The sequence below is a fragment of the Dipodomys ordii genome, unplaced genomic scaffold (genome assembly GCF_000151885.1).
Source record: "Dipodomys ordii isolate 6190 unplaced genomic scaffold, Dord_2.0 Scaffold54, whole genome shotgun sequence".
Taxonomy (NCBI): Eukaryota; Metazoa; Chordata; class Mammalia; order Rodentia; family Heteromyidae; genus Dipodomys; species Dipodomys ordii.
This window is the reverse complement of record NW_012267270.1, coordinates 1,364,204-1,386,995: the sequence shown is the minus strand read 5'-3', so window position 1 is coordinate 1,386,995 and position 22,792 is coordinate 1,364,204. Positions and strand designations below refer to the sequence as shown.

Genomic DNA, 22,792 nt, shown 5'->3' with positions numbered 1-22,792 from the left:
GGGGACAGCCAAGGGCCCTTAGCGGATGGGGACAGCCAAGGGCCCTTAGCGGAGGGGGACAGCCAAGGGCCCTTAGTGGAGGGGGACAGCCAAGGGCCCTTAGCGGATGGGGACAGCCAAGGGTCCTTAGCGGAGGGGGATCCTGCTGCAGGCCAAGCAGGAGCAGCGAACGGAGCAGGATACAAGCCCTACACTGCCGCTTCCGAGGCTGAAGACAGGCTGGGTGAGGGGTGGGCTCCTCCGGGCTCCAGGACACACCTGTGCCGGCCCACGACGCCCCTGACATCCATGAGGGGGTGCTCCACCCCTGAGGTGCTGTTGGACAGGACGCCCCCCTAGAGGGCGCTGCACACGTGGGCGGGAAGCGTTCCGAGGCTGGCCGGCCTGGACGCAGCTCCGGCCCGGGACTGTTCCCTGCTGCCCCCCCCCCCGTGTCCACTGGAACAGCCCCTGGCTTGAGCGGCCAGGACCTCAGCTGCGGGGGAGGATACCCCCAAATAACCCAGCATGGCCTCGCTGTATGAGGGAGGGTGCGGGTTCAGCGGGCAAGATCTCGCTGGCCATGCTTCTGATCCTCTACTGGCCGTGCCTACAAGGTCCTACAAGAACCTTGGGGAAACTGAGGCAGCTGTGGGCTTGGCCTGGGCATCTGTCCCCCTCGTCCCCTGTCCCTGAGATGGGGTTCCCTGAGTGCGGCCTGGTCACACGGGGCAGGGGGGGCAGGGCTGGCACCAGCAGGGGCTGCCACTCTACTTTTAAGCAAGAAAGACATGCCAGAAGCGACGCCATCAGTCCCCAAATCTGCTGTCACGGTTAAAAATAGGGGGGGAGCGTGCCAGGCTGCCGCGGTAGCTTTAATTACTTTGAAACGGTTCTGGCAAGGCGGTGGCTGGAAGCTGCTTGAGCGCCCCCCTTTCCCCCCGACGGCCCCCCCTACGGCTCAGGCCCCCCACCCAACCTCCAGCTGGGGCGGGTGCGTCCTGGGTCCTGCCACACTGTCGGTGGGCTGCAGGAGACCAATGCCCTGGGGCCGCCAGCCTTCCGCCCCCCCCAACTGAGTGCCGGCCATCTGCCCTCCAGGGTGGGCCCAGAGCCAGTCCAGCTCCCGGCAGGGAGTCTTGGGAGTGTTCCCAGGGGTCCCCTCCTGGCCACTGAGCTGCCGGGGACACAGGGTGAGGCTCTGCTGCCCGGCTGGGCAGGACGGTGGCACCACCATTTCCACCAGGCCACACATGCGGCCACCGCCTGCATCCTGGAGCAGAATGAAGGGGGGCGGGGCCCGGGGACTCCCCAGGACAGCCATTTCCCCACCATGATACTGTCGCGGCTTCTTTCAACAAGCAGCCCGAACCCCGGATTCTCACGTGAAGTCTGATTTTAAACACTAGTGACTGGCTCCTCTTTTCATCCAAATGTGCCTTACAGTAGGAGCTAAAAGAATCTGCCCACCGGCTGCCAGGGATTTGGGGGTGGAGGTTTGGGAAGTGGCAGGCGTAGGGTCCGGTGAGGGCAGCTGTCCCCCACCGTCAGCCCAGGAGCCCAAGGCGGCCTGCGGGCGGACCCCAGGGCCGGCTGGCCTCCGCTGGGCTAAGCCCCAGGGATCTCAGACAAGGGTCAGGGCAGAGGCCGCAGGGGGAGGGGGCAGGACAGATCGAGCCGCTGCACAGCTGGAGCAGAGCCAGGCAGTGCTGCTGCTTCCTGTCTGTCTACACAGCGCGCCCTGGGCGTGAGCACCGTCGGCGTCGGCGAACGGCCCCGCTCTGGCACTGTCCTGTCCCTACGCCGAAGGTTTAAAACCAGAGCGAAAACCAGCAAAGCAGGAGCAGCCTGCCACCTCTGCTGCCGGTGCCAGGCCTGGGTGGGGTGAGCCACGGAACCATTATCCAGGATGGACAGAGGCAGGAGAAAAAATAACCCAATTAGTAAATGGGCCCGCGGACCCCACACAGCTCTCGGAGGAAGACATAGAAATGGCTGACGGAGACCTAGAGAAATGTCCACATTGTCAGCCACTGAGGACACGCGGATCAAAGCCACACCAGGGCCCTAGCTCACCCAGTCAGCACGGCCAACAAACAAGTGCCGGCAAGGAGGCGGGAAAGGCGAGACACCGTGGTGGAACATAAACCGGAGCGGCCACGGGGAGCCAGCAGGGGGTCCCCAAAGCCTCCCCAACCTCCCCACGACCCGCCCGAGCACGCCGAGCACGCCGGGGCCTGTGTGCAAAGGAGTCTAAGCCAGTGTACAAGAAAGACATCCACACGTCTGTGCACTCCACGCGAGACAAGGTGGGACCAGCCGAGGGCCCAACGGCAGCTGGATAGAGAAAGAAAACAGGATACGTGTATACTATGGAGTATTACACAGCCATAAAGGGGGGAAAGAAAATCACATCCTTTTCAGGAAAATGGATCGAGCCAAAGAGCATCTGGTTGGGCGAGAGAAGGTGAGCACAGAGAGCCAAATGCCACAGGCTCCCACCGCTCCTTAAACACGCACTGAAATGAGGATGACGGTTGACCATCTCAGTTACGTGATGTGTGGGGACCAGGAGATGCCAGGGAGGGGGAGGGGGAGGGACGGGGGAGGGGACACTGAGGGGGGAGGGAGGGTGCATTTCCAGAAAAAACTATTTCCTGTGTAACTATGTATCTATCATCCACCAGTCTGTGTATCTGTGTCTATGTATGCATGAATGTGTCTGTCTGTCTGTCTGTCCATCATCTAACAACAGCATAAGGAACTCCATCGAGGACGTTTTCGAGGAGGGGGAGGATGGGAAGAGGTAGGAGGGCCATGGAGGGTGTGAATGTGTTCAAAGTGCACCATATGCATGTGTGTAATTGTAGCACTGAACCTTCTTGCTACCAATGTATGTTAATTCCTAAAAAAACAACAACAACAACAACAAGACCAGCTCTCCCCACACGCCCTCTTCCAAATGAATCTGGTCAGGCGATTTGCTAGGAGGAAATACTCTGACACAGATAGCACAGAGGAGGAAGCCCTGCTTCCAGAAACTTCCAGTATTAGAATGCTGGGTTCTGAGCAAGTCCCCCAGGACTCACACTTGTCTGGATCTCGGAAGCGTGGGGAAAGGTCCCTGGGGTCACCCCCTTCCAACACCCAACCACCTCCTGATGGGTGTCCTGCAGCCCTCCCTCCCTCAGCCCATCAGCTCAGAAGCCCTCGCTCCGGGGACCGGCCCCCACTGCCATCCACGGGAGGCTGGGTGTAACCCTCAGAGGACCAATTCTTTCATTGCCAAGTTCCCTCCATCGGGGAGGCCTGTGGTTCCCGCTCTGCTGGAGTGCAGTGTTCCGGACCCCACGCCGAGTCCTAGCCCGAAAGCCATGGCTGAGCTGGTTCTGAACTCTGCAAGGTCGGCCCGCCCCAGGGCCTTTGTCTAGTGGAATTCTGCCTGGTCCACCCAGCCGCCAGCACCGCTGGGAACGCTGGGTGCCCCCGACCGGGCTCCTGGCCTGTCGGGCCGTTTCTGGCCTCCTTTGACAGGAGTGGTAGCAGGCGTTTGGGACTTGCATCACCCTCTTTAGTTCAGGCTCCGTCTGTCAGCCTGGGTCATCCAGCACCTGCCTTGCTGTGGAGAAAGTACAGGCCACGTGCTTCTCCCGCAGCGAGCGCAGCCAGGCTACCCTCACGAGCTAGCTGCCATGTTGGACAAAAGAAAAATCCCAGAGGAGCACAAAAGCCTAGGCCCCGCCGCCGGGAGCCCGGGGGAGCCCCAGCACACACTCTCTCTCTCTCTCTCTCTCTCTCTCCTGTGACCTGGCTCCCTTTTCTGATAAACCCCTCGCTGCCCTGCCAGGAGCAAGGGAGGAATGTTCAGCCGGGACCCCCGTCCTCGCCGGCACGAGGGGCCTCGCGTCCCCGCCACTCGAGATTCCCCTCCTCCCCGCCACCCGCTGTGAAAGCCAGCAGCCCTCACACACAATGAAAAAGGCCGACGTCTACCCGAAGGAGGCCACAAGGACCAAGCGACTGCCCCACGAGCTCCAGGAGACCCAGCTGCTGTCCTCAGGGGCCACGGCACCGCAGCCGCCCGGCTCCCGGAGGGTGATCATTTCTGGGACCTGTGCACACAGGTCCGCTCCCACCTAACACAGCCCCCGCCACCCCCCCCTTGGAGCCCTGCTCTGCGCAGGGGTGAGTTCCCTGGACCAGCGGCTAGATGAGACCCAGAGGCAACTGCCCGGGCACCCGGCACATCTGGGCTGACTTCCACAGAGGGCGAGAGGCGGCCGTGGCTCCGGCCAGGCCCCCCCGTGGCTCACAGGGGCTCCCTGCCAGGCCCCCACATCACAGCGCGCACAGCGGGGCCTTCCTTTGCCTGACCCTGAATGCCGCACGCCCCTCGGGCAGGGCATGCGCCGCCTGTGTCTCACCGCAGGCCCGGCATGCCCCAGCCTGCTGCCCCTCATCTCCCCCTGCTGCGCCCTGCACGCCCCAGCCCAGGCATTCCTAGTGACCCCCCCCCAGGGCGCCCATGTCCTGTCTCCCTGGAGGCCAGGGGCTCCGCAGCAGGCAGGGCTCTACTTGAATCCCAGCCACTTCTTCACAAAGACCCCTGGAAGACTTTCCGTCCTGTTTGAATGGAACCTGAGCCCTGCTTTGAATCCAGGTTCCACAGGGAACCTGGCTCCTGGCTCCATTCAGCCGGGCCTGTGTCTCCCGCCCGTGCCCCGCCCCTGTGCCTCTGGTGGCCGGGAGGTCCCCTTGGGCTCTCCTCCACCAGAAGGGCTTGGAGAAGGCGCAGTACGCGGCGTTCCATCCCCGCACAGCGTTTCGCCCACTGTCACCTCTTGGAAGTCTGCCCTGAGCTTTTTAAACTGGTGGGCTGTCCATTTCCCCTGTGACTTCCCCTCTCTCTTTTCTCTGCTACAGCATTTCTCTGCAGCATTGGGGCTGAGCACTTAGCTGCTCTCCATGGACAAATGGATGGAGAATGGCTGGTGGATGGCGAGGTGGGTAGATGGCCGGCCGGCTGGGGGAAAAGTGGATCAATGGCTAGATGAATGGGTAAATGGGTGGGTGGATGAATGGATGGGTGGATGGATGGATGGGTGGATGGATGATGGATGGATGGGTGGATAGGTAGATGAGTGAGTGAATGGATGGATGGGTGGATGGATGGATGGGTAGATGGATGGGTGGAGAGGTAGATGAGTGAGTGGATGGATGGATGGGTAGGTAGATAGATGTTTGATATATCATAGATATAACATGTATAGATGGATGATGGATGATGAATGGGTAGATGGGTAGATGACTGGCTGGCTGGATGGTAAATGATGGATGGGTGGATGGGTGGATGGATGGATGATATACGATGTATACAGATGAATGATGGGCGAATGGGTGGGTGTGTAGATAGATATATGATATAATATAGATGGATGGATGATGGAGAGGTGGATGGATGGGTAGATGGAGGATGGATAATAGGTGGGTGGATGGACAGATAGGTGATGAATGGTGGATGGGCAGGTGATGGGTAGATGATTGATGGATGGACTCCCCCCACAACAGAGTCAAGGAAAGTTCACAGAAATTTGGAGAGACTAAAGCACACAACAAGGAGGTGCAGCCCTGGCGCTGGCTGATGCGGCCTCGTGAAGGGGGGCGCCATCCTGGGAGGCTGTGGCTGGCTCCAGGCCCCCACAGGCGCTGGCGTCTGGTCGACCTGTGACCCCATGAAGCCCTCTCTTCCAGGACCAGTATGGAACAGAGGCCCCCGGTAACACTCAGAGCACCGAGGGGACCCGGGCTCCGCACCCCGACCGTCGGGTGACCCGTGGGGAGGGCCAGTCCGCCACTCCAGCTGGGGGCTGCTCCACAGGGGCGCAAGCTCGGGCCGTCAGCCTGTGCCTGTCCAAAGACCCTGCCCACACCCCAGCTCCACTCCCACTGTGATCCTGTCCTCATCATCCCCAGGGTCCCGAGGACATTCTCTCCCCAGCTTCTCTGCCCCGGCCCAAGCCTAATGCACAGCTAATACGGCTCAATGCATTCAATTATGCACACACACTCATGTTTACATGCACCCGAGATTTTTCTGTATTACATTGCTTTCTTGCTAGGTGTATGGATGTCTCTGGGCAAGGACGTGGCCCTTGCCGTACGGCTGAATGGGAAGTCGCATGGGCCTTCGCTACTATCCCCGAAAAGCATGGAAGAAAGTTCACCCTGTCCCTCAAGGCTGCAAACAGACAAACAGAATCATATAGACACAGGAAGATGTGTGAGCCAAGACCACTGTGCCTGCTCAGGGCCATGATGATGAACTAGTGATGTTGTTGAGAGTGTGTGTGTGTGTATAGTATGAGTGGTAGGAGGTGTATGATTGGGTTGTGTGTGAGGTGTATGTTTTATGACATGCATTGTGTGCGCGTGTTGGGGGGGTCTGAGGAGTAGGAGATGTGTGATTGTGTTGTGTGAGGCGCGTGTTTTATGGCATGCATTGTGTGTGTGTGCATGTGTACGTGTGTATATGTGTGGGCTGAGGGGGAGGTGTGTGATGGTGTTATGTATGTTTTATGACATGCATTGTGTGTGTGTGTGAGAGAGAGAGGGAGAGGGAGAGGGAGAAAGAGGGAGAGAGAGAGGACAGTGCTCTGCGGGTTCTCTGCCGTATCTCTCAGGTCTGCCCTCAGTCCTTTGGGCTGAGCTGCACCCCCAGACGACGAGTGGACAGCCCGCCTCCTCCCTCTGCGTTCCCCTCCCCCTCCCCCTCTAGCCAACAAAGGCAGCCGCCGCAGCAGCAGCCAGGGCCCCTTGCCACAAGCCTGGGCAAAGCCAGGCTCCTGGGGGCCAGGGCTGGTGTGTGAGCCTCCCACCGGCCAGACAGGCACCGCAGGACCCAGCTGGCAAATCCTGCCTGGCCTTTGCCAGGGCCCAGCTAGGTCCCCCGGAGGCTGCAGTGGGGGTCTGGCTTCACAGGCTGGCTGTGCCGCTCGGCCTGTTTCCCCTGGAAAAGTGCATCTCAAACCTAGAACTGGCCTCTTTCCACCCCTGCCCTGCAGTGGAGCGGGAAGGAGCGACGGTGTGAGGCCGGAGGGCAGTCGGCGAGTGCCCACCGGAGATGGACCCACTTCGGGCTCCAGCCCTGAACCCAGTGGGGTCACCGCACCCACGCGGCCTCATGCCGAACCCCAATCAAAGCCTCATCAAAAGTCCTATCTGGCAAGAGAAGGAGGCCTTTTAGAGCCAAATTGGGCAGCAATTTGCAAACCCCAGACTGAATGGTGCCAAGCTGCCCGCCGCCCGCGCCCCAGCCCTCTGCTGTGCTGAGCCATGGCCATTTCCCCAGAACTTGGAGCCAGGTGCAAACAGAACTCCGTGGTCACCCTGGCGGGCCACAGCCTGTGCCCCATGATGCTCCTGATGGACGGATGCAGACCCAAGGCCAGGACAGACCTGCCAGGGGTGGTGTCCCTCCAGACAGGTTCGCTGAGGACCTGCCGCGTGCTGGGGCCGGCTGGCGGCAGCTCCTGACCGCAGGGAGGCCCAGGAACAGAGCGGCAGACCTAACCCACAGGGAAGCCCAGCACGGGGCTGTGATCAAGAAGAACAAGAAGTGCCCAGTCTGGATATGGTGGTCTAGGGAGGGCAGGGCAGACACAGAGAGCCGAGGGGGGGGGCGGCCCGGGAGGACGCTGGCTATGCAGCTGTGTTCCCGAGGAGGGCTGGGGGGAGGGGCTCAGACTGACTTTCTTGGAAGACCCCTCAGGGCTGCGGGGTAGAGACAGGGTTCCAGAAGTGTGGTGGGAGGGCCCCGCGCCCTGGTCCATGCTGCCCGGGACCCAGACACAGGAGACAGGACAGGACTGGCTGGCAGCTGGACATCAGGGCTCAGGGAGTCTGGTCTTGACCAGCTGACATCCACAGAGGGGGCTGAGTGTCCGGGGGAGGGGCAGAGGCCGCCCTCCAGGGGACGGGGCTGTGAGCCTCAGGGGCAGGTGGACTGGGGTCCCCCAACCCCAAGTGCTCACGTTGCCCCCCCCAGGGGCGTTGGGGACTGGCACCCCTCCCCCGCCCTCCTGCTGGGAACCTTCTCTGCTTGCTTCTTTTTTATTTTTTTGCTGGTCGTGGGGCCTGAACTCTGGGCCTGGGTGCTGTCCCTCAGCTCTTCAGCTCAAGGCAAGCACTCTATCACTTGAGCCACAGCGCCACTTCCGGCTTTTACTGCTTATGTGGTGCTGAGGAATCGAACCCAGGGCCTCATGCATGCAAGGCAAGCGCTCTACCACTGAGCCCCTTCCCAGCCACCTTTTCTGCTTTCTGACCCCTACATCTCTCGGAGGAGGGGCCACACAGGCTCAGGACCCCGGCCTGGCCCGGCCCATCTAGTGCTGGCCCTGATGTCCTCCACTCTGACCTCCCAGGCTCTGAGCCTCTCCCTGCACGGTACCCCATCTCCACAGCACCTGCTCTGCGGTCAAGTCCTCTATCCCAGCAACCCCGCTATCCTACATGGGCTGGCTGGGCAATGGCGGGGCTCCCTGCATTGGCCTCCTGGTATCAACTATGAGGCCCACTAACACCCGTGTCCCCGCCCCAAACTCAGAGACCAAAGTCCTCACCCGCGTGCCTAGAAGCGGGGACAGGTCTGCACACAGGTTAGAGGGTAACGCAAAATTGAGAGGGTGGTCCTGACCCAGCAGGACCAGGGGGTATTTTAGGAGGAAGGGTCATCGGCCCCCCCAGGACAGGGTGCTCATGACAGCACCCGAGAGCTGGCCACGGCAGACCAGGCCCCCCGCGCCCTGCCCCGGCACCTGCCGGGGCCAAAGGAGGGACACTCCGCTCCGGAGGCCACCGGGTCTCTTTCCTGCCTGGGCAGAGCGGGCACAGCTCCTGTTGCTGCGGCAACGTCGCTGGCTCCCTGGCTGTGTTCCCGGAGAAGCTGGAGAGTCAAGGAGATGCGAGGAAGAGGAGTGAGAAGGAAGGGAAGGTCAGCCCGAAAGTCTCGAGAAGCCACGGGAGGGGCGCCGTGGCGGGGAGCAAGCCTGCCGGGCGGGAGAGCTGGGCTCCTGGCCACCCGCGCCCGAGCCTGGCCGTGCCGGTGGACACCAGATGCCCCAGATGCTGTCCCGGACCCCAGACTCCAGCCCAGCCCTGGGCTCAGGATCCAAGTCCACGTGTGGACCTCGGTGAGGCTTTTGGGGGTCCGTCCCTCCTGGAGGGGTCGGTGCCTTTAGAAGAGAATCCGCCAAGCTTTCTCATGGCTCCGCCAGGGCCCAGGCCCCACCTTCTTGTCCTCGTTAACCCTCCATCGCCGCCCCCCCCACTCGGTTCCTAGGTGTCCACAACCGCTTGGGGCAGCTGTGTGAACTGGGTCTTGAGGGACCCCCCCCTCTCCCGCCCCCTCTGCTCCTGCCCCCCCAGTGGGGGCCACCTCCCCACCCCCAGGCTCCCAAGGCTGCTGGCACCAAATCCCTGCATCCGGGAGGCCTGGGGGTCCCTGAGTTCTGGACTAGACGTCCACACCACCAAGCTGCCACCTGCCCAGGTCTGCGCCTTCCGGCAGGAGAGGCCCCCCGGCCAGACGGAGCCTGCAGCTATCACTTCCTGGTGGAGCAGATGAAGGGGTGGGTTTGGAGGGCCCAGACCCAGGAAAAGCCTTGTCAAGAGCACCCCCAGACACAGCCATGAGAAATTAGGATTCAGAGACAGCGGGCTCCTGGAGACAGACAGGACCCACACGGAACATTCAGGCCGACAAAGCCTCCCGGCGTCTTTTCCTGATGACATCTGTGCTGCCATCCCAGCCCCAAAGCACCCCAAGTATCTGCTCTGGAATGGGGAGGCCTGGGGGGGGCAGGAGAGACAAAGCCGGGACGTCCTAGAGGAGTAACTTCCTGAACGCACTGGCTGCACCAAGCCTACACGCATACACATGCATACACACCATCGGTGCACGCATACACACGGTTCACGCATGCGGGTCTCCACAGGACCAGACGTGCTGGGTGGTTCCTGTGTCTACTGGAAATGTCACGGTCACCACACAAGGTACGGATCGGCAGGGAGGAGAGGTGAGGCCGGTGTGCATCATCCCACGAACCCGAGTCCAAGCCCCCAGCGCGGCTGCGGTCAGCTCTGCAGGAGGCGCCGAGTCACAGCACCTGCACGTAGTTGGTGCAAAGGCCGGCTGGCCCATGCATTCACCTGCACACAAGCCGGGAGATGGCGCCTTCTGGCCGGGGCTGGCTGGCGGAGGCCACCGTGGCTGTCTTCTGGGCCTGTCTGTCCTTCTGCTGTCTGCGGTGTTTGGGCGCAGCTCTCAGACTCTGGTCACTTTTCTCTTGGCTTTGCTCTAATTAGCTTTGCTGAATTACCTGGGCCAGGGAGATGGGCCCTCTGTCTGACACCGGGCCAGGCCTTCCTCTGGGACTCGGCCTCCCCGAGCCCCCAACCACAGCCGGGGGCCATCGCCGACCCCTCCCTGTCCCGAGAAGCACCCACAGGGTGCTGCCCGAAGTGGGGATCGCCCTCCCCAGGGCATCCCATCAGCGGGCCCTCAAGAGTCTCTGCTGTCAGCCCTGGACCCAGCGTGCCCGGCAAGCCCGGCAAGGCCGTGGCAGGCAAGGCCCCAGGCACATCTCTGAGAGGTGAGAGGGGGCCAGACCAAGCAAAAGGCGCCCGCGGGAGTGCCGGGGGACAGTGAGCTGAGGGGCCCGGGCTGGACCAGCCAGAGCAGCCACGCTGCCCCCGGCAGGCCCGTCCCCCATGCACGGCCCATCTGACAGCCCACACAGCGGACACCCGTGGACACCGTGGATGTCCACTTCAGCGCCCCCAGCACCACCAGGACAGCATTCCACCCTGATGACATTATCCCTGAGCACCAACACCCCTGGCCCTCGGTGGTGGCTCCATGATCCCTGACCCTGCACTGGCCACCACCCTGCCCACCCAGCCCTCGAGGACCAGAGACACTGGAGACTACAAGGGTGTGCTCCTCACCATGGCCCTGCCCGGCGCAGAGGGTCTGGCTCCCTGAGAGTTCCTGCCGGAACCCCCTGTGGGCACACGGGGGTTGGCAGCCAGCTGCTGGGCAAGAGGCCCCATTGGAACTCAACCAAGAGTTCCTGGAAGCCAGGTGCCATTTCCACAATTGATCCTATTAATGTTTAATGCGAACCCCAGCCCAGCCACAACACAGCAGTAGAAAGGGACCCCTGCCCTCACAAGGTGGGTCCCGGAGGGTCTGGGGTCCAGGGCCGCGGGTTCAGTCAACAAATGCAGATCCACGGCACTGGAGACCAGGCATCCTGGTGCTCACGCCGCGTGGGGTCCGATGCCAGGAACAGGCATGTGGCTCACCGTGTGATGCCGAAGCCAGCCTGGGCAGCGTCGATCACAGTGCGCAGGGAGAAGGCCGCAAGGGACGGACGAATAATCATGAATAATCACACCCAGGAAGATAAATAAAGACTATAAATAGCCTCAAATTGGTTCAGGTCAAGACTGATGGTTACTTATTAAAAAACTACTTTTCAGACTTCGCTTTAGGTGAAGGGGGAGGGAAGCCACCAGCATACTGTGGGGGGGGGCGACGGGGGCCTGTGGGTGTACGTGTGTGCTGCAGAGCGACGCAGGCTTAAGTCACAGGCCCCACTTCTGTTGCACACCCGTGGCTCACACTTGTAATCCTAGTTGTTCACAAGGCTGAGACCTGCAGGATCAAGGATTGAGGCCGGCCTGGGCAGAAAAGTCTGCGAGATTGCATCTCTCCAGTTAACCAACAAAATGTCAGACCGGAGGTGTGGCTCAGGTGGTAGAGCACCAGCATAAGCAAGCACCAGGCTCTGAGTTCAAACCCTGGGACTAGAAAACACACACAGAAACAAGTAAATAAAGAGTGTGCATCTTAAAGTCTGTGGAGAGTCAGGGCCCACCCAGGGAAGGAAGAAGAGACCGGAGCAGGGCTGTGAGGGGTACACAGGGACCTGCCCAGGGCTCTTCCCTGCACACTCAGGGTGGCGATCACCGGCAGGTATGTTGGTCAGTTTGCCAATGCTGTCAGGAAAGGCAGACTGGGTAACAGAGGAAGAGACCCTCTTGGGACAGGAAGCTGAGAGAGGGGCGGGGCTGTTCTGGGGCCCCAGGACCAGCCCATAGCAGACCCCACCCAGAGCAGCTCAGCACCAGGCCCCGCCTCCACCACTGCCCTCAGATCTGCTGGGCTTACAGGCGTGAGCCGCGGCACCTGGCCTCCACGGCTTTCCTGGTACCTGCGCCACTCCCTTCCTCCATAGCTGTACCCTCTGGCTCTGGTGGAAGCCGCCCCACCTCACTCCACCCCTCCCCACAGCCCTGTGCAGCCTCACTCCCAATCATTAGACCGGCTATGAACCTTCCCCTGTCCTATTTAATTCCGTCCTCATCCTCTTCCACAGTCTCCACCTGCCTGATGAGGCTGAACACTGAAATCCCACAAGGGGCTTCTGAGAACTCTCAATTTGCCGTGTTTGCGTTTGGGCTTAGCTCCCTCCAGCAGGAAATCCTCCATGCAGCCTTGGCAGGAGACGGGGCCACAGGCTCCTTCCAAAGCCACGAGGCCCAGGCCGCCCTGCGGCTGCTCCCATGGCCAGGACGAGTCCCGCGGGAGCCCAGGCCTGCAGGCCCTGCTTTACTGAGGCTTCTTCAGCTCCAGGGCCCCAGGCCTCACAGAATCCTTAAGACTTCCCACCGGGCACCAGTGGCCACACCTATAATCCCAGCTCCTCTGGAGGCTGAGATCTGAGGATCACTGTTCAAAGCCAGCCCAGGCAGGAAAGTCCAGGAGACTCTTATCTCCAATGAACCAGCAACAAGCCAAAAGTGGAAGGGTGGCTCAAATAGCAGAGTACCTGCCTTGAATGAATGAACCTGCCAAGGGACCGGCCCTGAGTTCCTTCAAGCGTGAGACCTTGCACAAAAAGAAAAAAAAAAGCAGATGGTGCCCCAAGTCAGAAAAGATAGCGTTGCTGAAAGAGCTAAAAAGAGACAGGAAGGCTGGCTGCAGGGTGGGGGTGGGGTGGGGGGACTTGGGCCCCAGCACAGGAACCCCAGGACCAGGCGTGGGCTGGACACAGGACCCGCAAGGCCCCGGCCTGAGGAGGGGAGGACAGGCATCCTTAGCCTTGGGGCGTGGAGCCACACCCCCGGGAAGGGGCCACTTCAGGGTCTTCACCCAGGCACACAGAGGGCCCAGGCGCGCACCCAGGGCCAGGGACGGACGAGGGGCCCGGCACTCTGCTTACGGGTCTGTCCATGGGGCTTGAAGGACTGCGGGTGGCCATGTGGGTGACCGCTCATCCGAGTGTGCCGCCTCCAGCTGACTTACAAACACAACCAACTTTTCTTTCCCCAGGACTAGGATTTAAACTCAGAGCCTAGCACTTGCTAGACAGGTGCTTGCTCCGACACTCCAGCCACGCCCCCGCCCTCTCTGATCTCATCCTTTCACCCACAGTCTCCAATCCACGCGTGGCTCATGGCTTGGAGGCCGGGCAATGCACCACCGGCAAAGCAGGACCCGCAGTCTCTCCCTCCCGCGGAGCTGGGGTCACAGGTGGGAGCCAGAGCCCACCGCAGATCTCTGCATGGTTTTCATTGCCTTGGAACTTTCCAGGAATGAGGCCACCATGGGAAGGCAAGCAAGCTCGCGTTCTATTTGGCTCAGACTTTCCTAGGAGGTGTTCCCCTCCCTGGGGTGAGGCGGGCAGGGGGAGCTCTGGGCGGAGTGGGGGCTGCGGAGAGGGGACCAGCGCTCTCTAGGACACTGGGTCTGCAGGGTCACCGGGACACGCTCAATCACCTCCCCAAGCCTCCTGTCAGGCCAGTTACCTGTGGGGTAGAGGACAGGAAGAACAGTCACCGTCCCCTGGTCTTTGTACTAATGGGGCAGCGTCCTGTGCAGCTGCTAGGGAGAAAGTGTGCATCCTGAAGGGAACCAGGCCGTGAGTGTGAGGCCAGCATGGGGTGATCCCTGGCTCCCAGCATAACAGATGCTACACAGGATGGGGCCCTTCCACGCCTAGAGCCCCCCCCCCCAGATCTGGAAGAGAAGGGCAGGGAGAGAATCTACAGGACATCGGGGGATTCCAGACGGTCCAATCGAGCAAACGGGAAGGAGTCAGACTGGGGCCTTCCCCTGGGGTCTGCTGCTTCCTCCCGGAGACACAGAGGGCCCGGGGCTCACTCAGGATCTCCACCGTGTTCCAGAGGGAGCAGTGCATCTCACAGTCCAGACACCAGGAAAACAGAAACGTGCGCAGGTCAGCGCACATCTGCTCCCGGCAGGTGGCTCCTGCTACACAGGTGCACAGAAAACCATCGCTCAGGGAGCTGGGGCTTAGTGCACGCACACGCACACACGCACACACACACACACACACACACACACACACACAGCCATACGTTAAGAACCCATTTGGCAAGCCCTTCCTTCCTTCCCTCCCTTCCTCTTCCTCCGTCCTTCCCTTCCTCCACCATCTATACAGTGAAAACCTAGCAACCAGATCCAGGCCCCAGTTGGCTAAGCCTGCACCAAACCACAGGACCGTCAGTGGCTCCGTTTGCGCACACACGCACACACCCCTCCTGCGTCTCTCCCCACAGGACAAGCCAGCGTAGGAAAACAAACCTTGCTCCGAGGAGGAAGAACAGCCCATATCATTTAATCCATCCGACCGTGCAGCTGCCCGCAGAGCCAGGCGCAATCCCCACTGACGCGCGGTGTGTGAAGCGGCTAATCTCCCACTGAAGCCCATCACCCTGCCACATGCTTGCTATCTGCAGGGCTGCTTGGGAGGGGGGCTCCCCAGCTCCCCACCAGCCCTGTATTGGGGGGCTGCTGTCCTGCGGAAGTCATCAGAAACAGTCTGTGGCCGGGCTCCTCAGCCGCTCGGCTCTCACCGGCTCATCGGCTCAGCTGCCGCTACACGCGCTTGCCACGGCCAGGGATTAACTTTGATATTCACGGTCTCTCCACACCACTTTCTTCCAGTTGGCCGATAAAATAGCCCAGCGGAGGGCATGTTTGGTTTTTGGGTTTTTGTTTTTTTAAGAAGAGGCTACAAAACACACACACAAACCAACCAAAAAACCCAGTGGAGACTGCGAGAAGCCACGTGCACGCCGCCTGTGTAGGAGCGTGGCGCTGAGGCCACGCAGCTGCCCACGCAGCTGCCCACGCAGCTCCCCACGCAGCTGCCCACGCAGCTCCCCACGCTGCCCCCCCACGTCTCGATCCACAGGCCTCTGGGCGCCCAGTAACTGCGGACGCACACGTCTGCCATCTCCCCGCGCCCCCATGCCGCCATGGAGCGCGGCGCGTGCCCCCTTCCAGGAAGGACACCTCTTCCACAGCCAGAAAACAGGCGCATGCGCGCGTGAACACTCCATGGCCCAGGCTGCTGGGTCTGGAAAGCGCCGTGCCCAGCCAGGGCTCCAGCCACCGGCCTCGGGCCGTCAGAAGCACAGTCCTTCCATTTACACGTGTGAGAGTTCCAACACTGACCCGGCCTGGCTCTGTGCCCCGCCCTGAGCGCTGAGCGGGACAGGAGCCCAGGGCTAGAGGTGGGCCCGCCCCCCACTTCCTCCCAGAGCCCTGGCAGGCGGAGGAGGCTGCCTTGCCTCGGTGTCCCGGCCTCCGCTGCACATCTGGTGGGCGGCCTCTACCTCGGGCTGGGCCTCCGTTCTCCCGTCTCTCCTAGGAGGGGGTGCGCCTTACATGTCAAGCCGTGCTGCGGGTAGCAGGGGCAGGATGCCGCCCCCACCCCCACTATAACTCCTGAAAGACACAAGCGAGATGGGGAACACCCCGACGCCTCCAGGGGTCCCCGAGGAGCCCCCGCCATGGCCTGGCCGGCACAGATCAGTGTGGCAGCCGCCCAGGCCACTGGAAGCACCAGTGTGGCAAGCCGCAGAACCCACAGCAGGAAGGCGATGGGCGGCCCACCTGGGAGCACCTGTGGGAGGCGCGGGAGGGCGATGCACGTCCCGCCGATCCCCCCCGGCCCTTCCTCTCCCCAGGCACCCCTCCCCGCACCCGCAGTGCTGGGGTGGACAGCACATGGCTTCGGGGGCTCTCAGTCTGGGGATGCGCGTGGTGCCCCTGGGTCTCAGTATCACGTCGGCACCTGGGATGCAGGTGGTATGCTCAGAAGGGAGCAGAGGCCGGGCGCCGGTGGCTCACGCCTGTCATCCTAGCTACTCAGGAGGCTGAGATCTGAGAATCGCAGTTCAAAACCAGCCTAGAAAATCTGTCTCTTATCTCTGAAGAACCACCAAAAACCTTGAGCTGTACCTCAAGCCTGGGACCGTGCCCAGCGCCTGAGTTCAGGCCCCAGGACTGGCACACGCACACACACTTGTCCCTCTTCCTGGGGAGGGGACTCCAGAGGTGCAGTGGGTCGGCTGCTCACTGGCCCCTAGCGAGCTGTACCCCATCCCTCCACGGGGAGCCCCGTGCATCCTGGCCTGCAGCTCCTATGTCACAGCGTGCCCCGTCTCTGGGGGAGCCAGGGACGCCAACATGTAGACGCAGAGGTTTGGGTAGATGCCGCACTTTGTGCAAAACCCTGGCCCAGAGCATGCAGTGAACACCGTCTGTTTCCACCTGGTGATTCATTTGCCCCACAGCAGGGCAGCTCAGTGCAGCCAGACCTGCACGGGGCTCTGGGTACGGACATCCAGGCCTTCTCCATACACATGGCCTCAGACCTGCACACGGCTCTGAGGACGGACATCCGGACCTCCTCCACACACACATGTCCTCAGACCTGCACACGGCTCTGGGGACGGACATCCGGACCTCCTCCACACACACGTGGCCTCAGACCTGCACACAGCTCTGGGGATGGACATCCAGGCCTCCTCCACACACACACACGTCCTCAGACCTGCACACGGCTCTGGGGACGGACATCCGGACCTCCTCCACACACACGTGGCCTCAGACCTGCACACGGCTCTGGGGATGGACATCCAGGCCTCCTCCACACACACACACGGCCTCAGACCTGCACACGGCTCTGGGGATGGACCTCCACACACACACACGTCCTCAGACCTGCACACGGCTCTGGGGACGGACATCCGGACCTCCTCCACACACACGTGGCCTCAGACCTGCACACGGCTCTGGGGATGGACATCCAGGCCTCCTCCACACACACACACGGCCTCAGACCTGCACACGGCTCTGGGGATGGACATCCAGGCCTCCTCCACACACACACACGGCCTCAGACCTGCACACGGCTCTGGGGACGGACATCTGGCCCTCCTCCACACACATGGCCTCAGACCTGCACACGGCTCTGGGGATGGACATCCGGCCCTCCTCCACACACACACACGGCCTCAGACCTGCACACGGCTCTGGGGATGGACATCCAGGCCTCCTCCACACACACACACGGCCTCAGACCTGCACACGGCTCTGGGGACGGACATCTGGCCCTCCTCCACACACATGGCCTCAGACCTGCACACGGCTCTGGGGATGGACATCCGGACCTCCTCCACACACATGGCCTCAGACCTGCACACGGCTCTGGGGACGGACATGCGGGCCTCCTCCACACACACACACACACGGCCTCAGACCTGCACACGGCTCTGGGGATGGACATGCGGGCCTCCTCCACACACACACGGCCCAGGCCCCGTAGTTGGGGGGAGGGGTACTCGTCTACCAGAAGCACAGCCCACAGCAGTCTGTGTGCCCTTAACATCTCTGCAGACGCAGAAGGGACCTGCCAGGGTGAGGTCTTACGGACTGTCCTTTCTCCCTGGGGTCCCAGGAAGGCCCCCAAAGCCAGCACCACCGGACACTCACTCTGTTCCGTGTGTCAGGGCATTGCCCAGGCTGGGCATACATGGCCACCGGACCACGGGCCTCGATCCCAGCACCGTGGCACCCAACCTGGGTGGCCTCCGCACAGCAAGACGCTGTCTAAAGTAACTGACCCCCGTGGAGGAGCTCCTTCTTATTTTGGTGGCACTGGGCTTTGAACTCAGGGCTCCCCACTTGTTGGGCAAGACGCTTTACCATCTGAGCCAGGCCTCCAACCAGCTTTTTTCAGACAGGGTCTCAGGCTTTTGCCTGGGCTCCTTTCAGACCACGATCCTCCGACCCCCTACTTGATAATAACTACCCCAAAGGTTTGTTGGGAATGGTGTTTGCTCCGCAGGACGTTGAGAAGAGCTCATGTGTGCTGCCCAAGCTGATCTGAGGTCAGTGGTGGCTGACAGGCTCGGGGGCGGGGGGCAGAGTCCCCATCTGCTCCGTGTACGGTCGGCTTAGGGAAGCCCCAGCACTGCCCGCTGCTGTGCATGCCATTTAGATGGGCGGGCAGTGACCCCAGGAAGGGGGCCCTGAGTGTTCCAGATGGCAGACAGCTCTGAGAAACAGCTCAGGGTGAGATCTCCAGGCACGGCCCATCCCTGCAGCCTCTGCCCCCCGCCCCCCAGCAGCTGGAGTCCCAGACATGCTTCTACCCCCCCAGCAGGTGGCAGGAAGCCAGTCCCCCACACGCAGAAGCTGGCTCACGGCATTGCTAAGTGACTGCAGACACGAATGCGTCCGTGTCCGCGGTGCACTTGCGGGAAGCCGACACGGACGGAGGCCCCGCAGCTCAGAGCAGCCACGAGGCGCGCCCTGGTTCGCAGGACGGACATGCCAGGGGCATCGGTGCAGCCTCTGACGCGGGCAGCGGCGGGCGACGCGGGCCGCACCCGGGGCTCCACAGCCATGCAAGCACGACACCCCCGACACGCGTGGGCGCCAAACACGCGGTCTCACCCCCACCCCAAGGCAGGGCGAGCGACGGGGAGGCAGACGCCGCCCCGAGCCCCTGCCGGCTCTGGATGGGACGGCTCCATCTCTTGAAGCTCACCGCTGCCGGTCCAGCCAGAATGCTCCCCGCTGCAGGTCCTGTGGAAGGCCCGGGCCGGTGGCAGCAGGCCAGCAGGCTTGCCCGCGGGGCAGGGCGGGGCCCAGCCCGCCGCAGGGCGATGGGGGCGGGGAGGAGCCCCGGGCACGGCCCTCCTGGTTGGCACAAGGGGCACTGAAGAGGGGGAGGGTGGTCAGCACCTTCCTTCGTCTCCACGGAGACGTCCATCCCATAAACACATGGGAGGAGCCCCAGACACCTAACCTGCCGGGGTGGGGCCCTGCCCACTGCCTGGCACGAGCTAATTCTCTGCCTCACTTCTTCCCTGGGTTTCCCTTTGGGGTGGGGGTTGTATTTTTAAGGCTATGTTCTGGAACAGTCTGGGGCTCGCAGCACCCCTGCGGAGATCGCTTCCTGCCCCTGCTCCACCCCACGTGCGGCCCCCCACCCCCAGCACTGGGGCCTTGGGAGGCTGGACCCAAGCCCAGCGGCGGCCAGCCCCAGCAGCCCGACATTCGACAGTTCTTCTCTAAGGAGAATTGATGTGGGGCAATATTTAGGAAAATGAGAGGCATAAGACGGATGGAAAGCTCCAGATCCAGCATGGGTTTCCCATTCGTGGCCCTGTCCTCCCCACCCTGTCTGTTGTCCCCACAGATAGAAACCCCGTGGGGAGAGACGGGGGGGGGCCGGCCTGTCGGGAGGCGGCGTGCACCCCAGCCCTCCCGCCCCCCGAGGGAGAGCAGGCCCCGAGGGGGGGGAGGGGGGCTCCCGGAAGCCGGCCGCCTCTGCAGCTTATCGTCGTGCGACTCACCGATGTCTGTCTCCTTGTGGTTCTTGATGTATTCTGCCAGCTCAAAGTTACCCGCGATGATGGCCACCTGCGGAGAGGGGAGGGCGCACGCTTCAGCACCACGGGCCCACGGGGGAGGCTGGCGCCACGCGCTGCCCACGTACCACATGCTGCCCACGCTGCCCACGCTCCACGCACTGCCCACACTCCACGCGCTGCCCATGTACCACATGCTGCCCATGCTCCACGCACTGCCCACGCTCCACGTGCTGCCCATGTACCACATGCTGCCCACGCTCCACGCGCTGCCCACGCTCCACGCGCTGCCCACGCTCCACGCACTGCCCACGCTCCACGTGCTGCCCATGTACCACATGCTGCCCATGTACCACATGCTGCCCACGCTCCACGCACTGCCCACGTTCCATGCACTGGCCATGTACCACATGCTGCCCATGTACCACATGCTGCCCATGTACCACATGCTGCCCATGTACCACATGCTGCCCACGCTCCACGCACTGCCCACGCTCCACATGCTGCCCACGCTCCACGCGCTGCCCACGCTCCATGCACTGCCCATGTACCACATGCTGCTCATGTACCACATGCTGCCCACGCTCCACGTGCTTCCCATGTACCACATGCTGCCCACGCTCCACGCACTGCCCACGTTCCATGCACTGGCCATGTACCACATGCTGCCCACGCTCCACGCACTGCCCACGCTCCACGCACTGCCCACGCTCCACGTGCTGCCCATGTACCACATGCTGCCCACTCTCCACACGCTGCCCATGCTCCACGCACTGCCCACGTACCACATGCTGCCCATGTACCACATGCTGCCCACGCTCCACGCACTTCACCTGAGCTCCACGCGCTTCATCTGAGCCCACGCTCCACGCACTGCCTACACTGTACACACTGCCCACTCTCCACACACTGCCCACGCTCCACGCGCTGCCCACGCTCCACGCGCTGCCCACGCTGCCCACACTGCCCACGCTCCACGCACTGCCCACGCTCCACGCACTGCCCACGCTCCACGCACTGCCCACGCTCCACGCGCTGCCCACGCTGCCCACACTGCCCACGCTCCACGCGCTGCCCACGCTCCACGCGCTGTCCACGCTCCACGCGCTGCCCACACTCCACGCGCTGCCCACGCTCCACGCACTGCCCACGCTCCATGCACTGCCCTCGCAGCACCATCCATTCACTCGGCCCGCTTGACCCAACCCTGCACAGCGCCTCCTAGAGACCCCCGCTGTGTCCTGCAACCAAGTGACCACTGCACTAGGGCCTGCGTGGACCAGCAGCTGTCTCTAGTCTTGTGTGTGTGTGTGTGTGTGTGTGTGTGTGTGTGCTAGGACCTGAGCTCAGGCCTTAGGCATTGCCCCTTAGCTTCTTTTTCAAGCAAGGCCAGCCCAGCACTCCTGGCTTTTTGGTGGTTCCCTGGAGATATAAGTCTCCTGGACTTTCCTGCCCAGGCTGGCTTCAAACTCTGGTCCTTAGATCTCAGCCACTGGAGCAGCCAGAATTACAGGTGTGAGGCGCCCTGTCCGATTTGTCTGGAGTCTCTGAGGGAGAGTATTCACAGCAGTACAGATTTCAACAAGGCCAGAACCTAGAAAGGCTCCACCCCCAACACACACAGCACATAGCGGTCCGCTCATGCCCCGGAGCCCCAACTTTCTGGTCAGACTCGAGGTAGTCCCTCTCACTGCAGACAAAGCAAGCGTTCAAACGAGCACCTGGGGGCCCTCGGGGTTCGGGTCAGTGTAAGTCTCTTCCTGCACCCCAGGGCAGACATCGGGGAAGTCCACAGGAAGTCACCCCAGTGCGGCCCTGCAGCCAAAGCTACAGCACAGCACTGGCTACGCCAGGGCAGGTGAAAGCAAGGTCCTGGGCCCGGGCCCTCAGGCCCAAAGGGAGACCAGAACCAGAGCCACGTGGCAGAGCGCAGAGCCACGTGGCAGAGCGCAGAGTCCCAGCAGTGGGGGGGGGTGGAGGACGCCACGCAGGCGGGCGTGAGGCAGGCAGCCCCCACCGTCCAGCTGACGCGTCCACTCCTGCCTCAGTGTCTCATGTCCCGCACGGCTCTGACCCACGAACAAGGCTGGCGTTATACACACACCCTACCTCCCTGCCACCCCAATAACGCCACAGCAGACCGAGACACCCCGAGGTGAGGGCGCATGGAGCACCCCAAGTGGCCAAACACCACGGCACAGCCCATGGGGGGTGCTCCCATTGTAATCCTGCGTGAGGAAAAGAGGAAACCATATTTAAGTTGAGAAATGGAGCCTTTGTAAGGGTCACGTGTGCGTGTGTGTGTGTGTGTTCACGTGCCAGTACTCCGGCTTGAACTGGGCGTGGGCACTACCCCTTAGCCTTTTCACTCAAGACTGGCATTCTACCCCTCATCCACACCTCTGTTCCCAGCTTTTTTTCTGGTTCGTTGAAGGTAAGAGTCTCACAGACTTTCCTGCCCAGGCTGGCTTCCAACTCTTCACATCTCACCGTCCTGGGTAGCTGGGATTACAGGCGTGAGCCACTGTACCTGGCAGGCCTCGCTTGTACATGCGGGCACACGGGGAAATGTGTGTGCCATCCTCTCTCTCTCTCTGCACCCTGCCGGTCCTGTCTCTGGGGAGTACACACACATTAGGTCTAGGAGTGCGGCGCTTTTGCAAGCCATCTTAAGATGGAGAAATGGCTTCCACATCGGATCGTGGTTCCAGGCTGCAAGAGTGCTCTAAATATCCATGCTGAAGTGGTTCTGGCATCTCAGCGGGGGGCGGGGGGCAGGCTCCGGGAAATGGGAGCGTGGGGGGGGGTCCTTGTGACAAAGTGGCAGAGAGCGTTGCTGGTCCTGGCGGAAGGAAGGCAGCCCTGCGGGTGATAAGTTGGGTGCGCACTGGAGATCTCGGGGCGAAGCGCGGCAGGAGCAGCTGGGGCTCCCGACTGTGAGCTGAATTCAGAAGGGACTGTCAGGAAAAAAGGAACGGAAGCCTGACTATTTGGGAAGTTCTGTCTCACCCATATGACGAGAAGGGAAAGCAACACCAGGAAAGGAGCCGGC

At 62.0% G+C, this 22,792-nt stretch overlaps 1 protein-coding gene across 1 annotated transcript in view; it reads right to left on the bottom strand.

Annotated features, from left to right (window-relative positions):
- The window catches only part of Shank2 (SH3 and multiple ankyrin repeat domains 2), a 283,271-nt gene that overhangs the window by 213,467 nt on the left and 47,012 nt on the right, over positions 1-22,792 (bottom strand). Inside the window, exon 9 of the mRNA XM_013020959.1 lies at positions 19,726-19,792. Coding sequence (XP_012876413.1) covers positions 19,726-19,792 — 67 coding nt within the window. The remainder of the gene's footprint in view (positions 1-19,725; positions 19,793-22,792) is intronic.